The 7953-nt window shown below is 48.1% G+C and overlaps 1 protein-coding gene across 2 annotated transcripts in view; it reads left to right on the top strand.

Annotated features, from left to right (window-relative positions):
- The first annotated feature begins 5205 nt into the window (after positions 1-5205).
- Positions 5206-7953, top strand: part of TMEM231 (transmembrane protein 231) — a 20410-nt gene continuing 17662 nt past the window's right edge. Inside the window, exons 1-2 of one of the 2 annotated variants that reach the window (XM_025369400.1) lie at positions 5206-5415; positions 5510-5679. In XM_025369400.1, coding sequence (XP_025225185.1) covers positions 5277-5415; positions 5510-5679 — 309 coding nt within the window. In that variant the 5' untranslated portion in view covers positions 5206-5276. Of the gene's footprint in view, positions 5680-7953 lie in introns of both variants that reach the window. The other variant, XM_025369399.1, reaches the window with a different exon arrangement.

The raw sequence follows: 7953 nt of genomic DNA, 5'->3' as shown, positions 1-7953 counted from the left end.
TCTCGCTCTGTCATCCAGGCTGGAGTGCAGTGGCATGATTTCGGCTCACTGCAAGCTCCACCTCCCAGGTTCATGCCTTCCTCCTGCCTCAGCCTCCCGAGTAGCTGGGACCACAGGCACCCGCCACCATGCTGGCTAATTTTTTGTATTTTTAATAGAGATGGGGTTTCACCATGTTAGCTAGATGGTCTTGATCTCCTGACTTCATGATCCGCTTGCCTCGGCCTCCCAAAGTCCTGAGTCACAGGCATGAGCCACCGCGCCCGGCCCAAATTTTTTTTTTTTTTTAATTAGCTGGGCACGGTGACCTCAGCTATTCAGGAGGCTGAGGCAGGAGAAGTACTTGAGCCCAGGAGGTAGACAGAGGGAGACCCTGCATAAAAACAACAACAACAACAACAACAAACTACATTGCCACCCCAGAAAAGCTTTTAATCAAGAACAAGTAGTATTGAACCTGATATTTGAAAAGCATTTTGTGGCTGATGATGTCATCTTGGACTGTAGTAAGGACCCTGGGATGGTTTTCCCAAATGGGCAGTCCTGACCTCTCTATTAAGTCTGTGTTGTTAGGATGTCAGCTCTTCCCTTCATCTAAAAACCACTTCGAGGTTGCTTTCAAAGTAGTGGCAACAAGTACTGGACTCCACTCAGCACAAACCTCACACCATCTCCTGACACTGCAATGTGATCCTTCAGGGCTTTTTTTTTTTTTTTCCTTTCTTTAGACAGAGTCTCGCTCTGTCACCCAGGCTAGAGTGCAGTGGTGCTGTCACAGCTTACTACAACCTCTAACTCTTGGGCTCAAGCAGTCCTCCTGTCTTGGCATCCCAAAGTGTTACTGGAAAGGGGTCCCAATCCAGACCCCAAGAAAAGGTTCCTGGATCTCATGCAAGAAAGAATTTGGTGCAAGTCCACAGAGTAAAAAAAATGACTATTCCATAGACAGAGCATCAGTATGGGCTACTTGACTGAGTAAACCTATAGTTATTTCTTGATCCATATGCTAAACAAAGGGTAGAATATTCATGAGTTTTCCAGGAAAGGGGCAGAGATTTCCCTGGAACTGACGGTCCCTCCCATTTTTAGACTATATAGAGTAACTTCCATACACTGCCATGGCATTTGTAAACTGTCATGGCACCAGTGGGAGTATCTTTTAGCATGCCAGTGCATTACAATGAGCGTATCATGAGCAGTGAGGATGACCAGAGGTTACATTCAGGGCCATCTTGGTTTTGGTGGCTTTTGACTGGCTTTTTTTCTTTTTTCTTTTTTTGAGACAGAGTTTCGTTCGTATCACCCAGGCTGGAGTGCACTGGCATGATCTCGGCTCACTGCAACCTCCGCCTCCCGGGTTCAAGTGATTCTCCCACCTGAGCCTCTAGAGTAGCTGGAACTACAGGTGCCTGCCACCATGCCCAGCTAATTTTTGTATTTTTAGTAGAGACGGGGTTTCATGCATGAGCCACCACACCCTGCCTTGGCTGGCTTCTTTTTAACTGCATCCTGTTTTATCCACAGGGTCTCTGTGACCTGTATCTTGTGCCATCCGCCTAGCTCATACTGTGACTAAGAATGCCTAACCTCCTGGGAAGACAGCCCAGTAGGTCTCAGCCTTATTTTACCCGGCCCCTATTCAAGCTGCAGTTGCTCTGGTTCAAACACCTCTGATGAAAGTGCTAAGATGAGCCACTGCACCTGGCCTCAACAGCCTCTTGACTGGTCTCCCTGAGTTCTGTTTTTCCTCACCTCTCAGTGACCTTATCCTGGTATATTGTAAACCAAAACCAAAATTCTAAGCTCCCAACCATTTGAATGGAACCCTCCTCTCAGCCAAGGGCATTCCAAAGTTAACCTGAAAAACTAGTTCTGGCCATGATGGGAAGTGGGGAGTCAGACGTAACTCATTATACCCTCCTCTTTTTTGAATTCAGACCCAGCTGACCAGTATTAACATCAACACACAGATCTTAAGACTGATATTAATAGAACAGACTCTTAAAGTCTGATAAGAAACATTTACAATTGGCCGGGCGCGGTGGCTCAAGCCTGTAATCCCAGCACTTTGGGAGGCCGAGACGGGTGGATCACGAGGTCGGGAGATCGAGACCATCCTGGCTAACACAGTGAAACCCCGTCTCTACTAAAAAACACAAAAATCTAGCCGGGCGAGGTGGCGGGCGCCTGTAGTCCCAGCTACTCGGGAGGCTGAGGCAGGAGAATGGCGTAAACCCGGGAGGCGGAGCTTGCAGTGAGCTGAGATCCGGCCACTGCACTCCAGCCTGGGCCACAAAGCGAGACTCCGCCTCAAAAAAAAAAAAAAAAAAGAAACATTTACAATCTGTTCTCTCTGAAGCCTGGAGGCTTTATTTGCATGATAAAATATTGGACTCCACAACCCCTTATTGTTTTTTGTTTTTGTTTTTTTGAGATGGAATCTCGCTCTGTCACCCAGACTGGAGTGCAGTGGCATTGATCTCAGCTCACTGCAGCTGCCACCTCCCAGGTTCAAGCAATTCTCCTGCCTCGGCCTCCCAAGTAGCTGGGATTACAGGTGCACGCCTCCATACGAGGCTAACTTTTTTTTTTTTTTTTTTTTTTGGTAGAGACAGGGTTTCACCATGTTGGCCAGGCTGGTCTCGAACTCCTGACCTCAAGTGATCTGCCTGCCTTGGCCTCCCAAAGTGCTGGGATTACAGGCGTGAGCCACTGTGACCTGCCCACAAACCCACACGTTCCTTTCTATTGATTCCAGGTCTTTTGATAATAACCAGCTGCCAATTAGAAAAATCTGTGAATCTGCCAATTCTGTGGTCTGGAAGCCCCACCCCACCTACAGTTGTCTCATCTTCCAGTACTGAACCAATGTACATCTTACATGTATTGATTGATGTCTTATGTCTCCCTAAATGTATAAACTCAAGTTATAGCCTGTCCACCTTGGGTATATGTCATCCGGACCTCCTGAGGCTGTATCACGGGCATGTCCTTAACCTTGGCAAAATAAATGTCTAAGTTGATTGAGACTTGTCTCAGATACATTTTGGTTTACTCTAATGACATGCTGTCATTAGAGAGACTTTTCCAAAACACAAAAGTTATCATGTCTTTCTGATTAAATGTCACTTTACTGACCCTTTAACAAATTTACTTGTATTTAAATATTTTGTATTTATTTTTTTAGAGACAAGGTCTCCTTCTGTCTCCCAGCCTGGAGCACAGTGGTGCAGTCACGGCTCACTGCAGCCTCCTGGGCTCAAGCCTTCCTCCTACCCAGGCCTCCCAAGTAACTGGACCTACAGGCATAAGCCACTATGCTCAGCCACTTAGGACCTTTATGTTGTTGTTGTTATTGTTGTTGTTGTTTGAGATGGAGTCTCACTGTCACCCAGGCTGGAGTCCAATGGCGTGATCTCTGCTCACTGTAATCTCCCCCTCCCGGGTTCAAGCGATTCTCCCGTCTCAGCCTTCAGAATAGCTGGGATTACCAGTGCCTGCCACCATGCCTGGATAATTTTTTTTTTTCTGTGACACGGAGTCTCGCTGTGTCGCCCAGGCTGCAGTGCAGTGGCATGATCTCAGCTCACTGCAACCTCCACCTCCCAGGTTCACGCCATTCTCCTGCCTCAGCCTCCCGAGTAGCTGGGACCACAGGCACCCGCCACCACGCCCAGCTAATTTTTTGTATTTTTAGTAGAGACGGGGTTTCACTGTGTCAGCCAGGATGGTCTCGATTTCCTGACCTCGTGATCCGCCCACCTGGGCCTCCCAAAGTGCTGGGATTATAGGCGTGAGCCACCGCTCCCGGCCAATTTTTGTATTTTTAGTAGAGATGAGGTTTCACCATGTTGGCCAGGCTGGTCTTGAACTCCAGACCTCAGGTGATCGGCCCAACTTGGCCTCCCAAAGTGTTGAGATTACAGGCATGTGCCACTGCGCCCAGCCATTCAGGGCCATTTGATGAAGAACTTGGCTGTGGACCATAGTTGTTGTTTTTTTTAAAGTCCTTCTACCATGTTCGAAATATGGTTGGGGGCGGTGGAGGGTGTAAGCATTCAATTAAGCAATACGCCAGTGATCTCTGGGGAGGACCACAGCTTCCTATAAAACTCGCCGCTGAGCTTGTACCCAACACAGGGTTAACGAAGTGCATCAGAGCTTTGTAGTAATTCCACTCTATCCCTCCAAGAGCCAGGGGATTTCTGTTTCCGTGTCTTGTCTTGCATTGGAGCATAGTGGAAGCAAGAGAAAATCTGGGAGCAAAGGCACCTGGCTTTGGTCTTAGCCCAGGACCAGGTCCAGGACCGCGGCCAGGCTTGTGACTGAGTGGATTTCAGTAGGAACCACACTGGGGATTAACAGATGACACAAAAGCAGGTGTTTGTTGTGTGCAGGAGCGCGAGGGGAGAAGAAAAGGCACACACACAATACCTTTAAGGGTAAGCAAGCTTTATCTCATGTAAATGGCAATGCAGATATTATAATAAGCAAATTAATATAATAAGCAGATTGATATAAGCAAATTGCAATGGGAAGAGGAGAAGGAAAAAGACATATATATATTTACACTCATCAGACTATGGAGGATTCACCTCCAGACTGGGAAGCAAGAGCCTGAGCTCCAGAGCCGGCCACTCGTCAGTCAGTGCACAGATGAGAAGAGGTCTCATGAAGCTTTGGGTGGTCTGGGATCCTAGCTCTTTTTGTAACATGTTGTCTGACATGAGGCCCAGTCACGAGGGCCCTTCGTGGCTGGGCTCAAAGAACACAAAAAGGTCAACTTGTTTTTGTGATTGTTGTTTTTCAATAACTAACGTATAGGAATAGACCGAAATAGAGATTTCTGCGAAACAGCGCTGGATGAACGCCTCAAGGGGCTCCCACAACCTGTTTCGGAACTTGGTGACCATTGTTTGTGTCCATGTCAGTTCAAATTTAAATATTTAATTTTTCCTCCTCAGTGTTCAAGTCAACTTTTATGGGCATCTTATTTTACACAAATGTTAACACAGACAACAGCCACGACTTTGGTCGTGGAAACGTTCTATCGCCGCCCAGGCTTTACGCAAAGGGACACAGCTTGAAAAGCGAGGCCGGCAGTCCCCGGCGGCGCCACGCCCGCTAACCCCGCCCTCGCCACTGGCTTCTTTCGGTCTGGCCTTGCTATTGGCTCCTTTCCGGGAGCCGTCGGTTGCCGTGGAGACCGAGGCGATGGCAACCAGGAGAAGCCAAACTTGGTCCTCCGGCTCGCGGCGTGCCTGCGCGCGGTGCTCATGGCGCTCTACGATCTCTTCTCTCACCCGGTCGAGCGCAGCTACCGCGCGGGACTCTGCTCCAAAGCCGCGCTGTTCCTGCTGCTGGCCGCTGCGCTCACGTACATCCCGCCGCTGCTGGTGGCCTTCCGGAGCCACGGTGAGCCTGCCCCAGCCGCTGTGTCACGCGACTCCCCGGGCGCGCTCGGCCGGGGCCGGCCTCCCTGACGGCCTCCCCACCTTCTTTAATTCAGGGTTTTGGCTGAAGAGGAGCAGCTACGAGGAGCAGCCGACCGTGCGCTTCCAACACCAGGTGCTGCTCGTGGCCCTGCTGGGACCCGAGAGCGGCGGGTTCCTCGCTTGGAGCACGTTCCCCGCTTTCAACCGGCTGCAGGGGGATCGCCTGCGCGTCCCGCTCGTTTCGGTGCGTGGTTCCCGCCTGGGCGTGGGGCAAAGCGGGCGGTGGGGTGGGGACGGGGACGGGAATGAGGATGTGGGGCGAGCGGCCCCGGCCCTGGGGAACCCAGCTTGGATCCTAAGGACTCGCGAACCCGCAAAGGTGGCGTTTCATCTCCTGGGACCTAGGGAATCGATTTTCTGTTTCATTCTGCTTCTCCCAGACGTCCCCGGCCCCCAGAAAGTTAGCCACGCTGTCAGCATATGCGCCCTGATACAGAGTCCAGAGGTGTGGAGGCAGCCTGCGTCTGCCCCCGTCACACCCGCGGGCCTGGCCTGATGGAGGGTGTTTGTGAAAGTCCATTTAGGAGCCTTGAAGGCAGCGCGCTGTTAATGTAGGTAACCCCATTCTGTCGCGGCGTTTCTGCATCACACCACTGTAGGAGCGGAAAGGGCGGCATTTTTATGGAGCCCTGACCCCTGGAAACCAAGGCGCTGATTGGTTAAGCGGCCTTCCCAGAACGCGCTATAGCCGAGTCACGCCTCCCTGGGTTTGTCCCATTGGAGACTGCGTCATCCTGAAGCTGTCGGGATGAAATTGAAGCATGTTACTGTCTGTAGTTTATTTATTTATTTTTAAATTTTTCATCAGTAGAGTGCTGAGAGGAATCTGTAATTTAGTATTTGCTTTGAGATAAGCGAATGCTTCCTTTATAGTCACTCCTTTTCACTCATTTTCTGAAAACGTTTTCCTTCAGAAGTATGACACTTACGGTTTTCCTTCTTTCAAAGTTGAATCTCTTCAGACATCTCTAAGACGATTGCCCTACAAGCCAACCTTGTATAGCTGAGGAGAAAAGAAAATCAGACTTGTTCCCGGCAACTAAATAAAATTGTTTTTAACAATCCGATTGGGCCGGGCGCGGTGGCTCACGCCTGTAATCCCAGCACTTCGGGAGGCCGAGGCGGGCGGATCACGAGGTCAGGAGATCGAAACCATCCTGGCTAACACGGTGAAACCCCGTCTCTACTAAAAATACAAAAAATTACCAGGCGCAGTGGCGGGCACCTGTAGTCCCAGTTACTCAGGAAGCTGAGGCAGGAGAATGGCGTGAACCCGGGAGGCGGAGCTTGCAGTGAGCCGAGATTGCGCCAGTGCACTCCAGCCTGGGCGACAGAGCGAGACTCTGTCTCAAAAAAATAATAATAATAAATAGAAATAAATTTTTAAAATCCAATTGGTCATATAAATAACTGCAAAAGAAAGAATAGTAATAGGTTGGCGCAAAAATAATTGCGGCTTTTGCCATTAAAAGTAGTGGCAAAAAAACCGGAATTACTTTTGCAACAACCTAATATGATTCAGGTTACTTTTCTCCTGTTACTTTACGAATGTTCTTATGTTCTGATTACAAAAGTGCATGCTCATTCTAAAATAATATAGAGTTACAGGTAGATATAATGACCAAAATTGAAGGCCCAGTTTTGTATATGTATCAATACTTATTAATCAGCCATATTCTTTTTGAGGTTTGCTTTGACTTTTTCACTATTGGGGACAACATTTCTTTTTTTCTTTCTTTCTTTTTCTTCTTTTTTTTTTTTTTTTGAGACGGAGTCTTGCTCTGTTGTCCAGGCTGGAGTGCAGTGCTGCAATCTCTGCTCACTGCAACCTCCACCTCCTGGGTTCAAGCAATTCTCGTGCCTTAGCCTCCTGAGTAGCTGGGATTACAGGCTAATTTTTGGATTTTTAGTAGAGAAGAGGTTTCACCATGTTGGCCAGGCTAGTCTCGAACTCCTGACCTCAGGTGATCCACCCGCCTTGGTGTCCCAAAGTTCTGGCATCACAGGTGTCAGCCACCGTGCCTGGCCTAGGGACAATATTTCTGTGAACAAGGTTTTGACTAAATCGTATGCCTTTAAACATCAGATTGTGAGGAATTGGAATAGCAGCTCTTTGATGAAATTAGGTAAGTACATAGAAAACTAAGCAAATCATTATTAACTGCAGGGAAATGAAAAGTAAGGAAAACTGAGAACTGAAAACTTATGAGAGTTGTGAATAGGATTTACATAGTCTTAATTATATGAACACTGAATGTTGACTAAAAAGAGATTTTAACTCTGTTGGGGGTAATGAGAAAGGTATTGAGAATGTGATAGGGGATGGTGGGAGGAGTTGGGGGAGAGAAGAAGCTAAATCATCTTTCCTTGTGGGAACTCAATAGAGAATGCCTAAAACTGAGAAATTGAGAATTTTCTTTTTTTTTTTTTTTTTTTTTTTTTTTTTTTTTTTTTTTTT

The sequence above is a fragment of the Theropithecus gelada genome, chromosome 20, assembly GCF_003255815.1.
Source record: "Theropithecus gelada isolate Dixy chromosome 20, Tgel_1.0, whole genome shotgun sequence".
NCBI classification, from domain to species: domain Eukaryota; kingdom Metazoa; phylum Chordata; class Mammalia; order Primates; family Cercopithecidae; genus Theropithecus; species Theropithecus gelada.
Note: the sequence above shows the minus strand (reverse complement) of the source record. Positions and strands in the feature narration are given on the sequence as shown.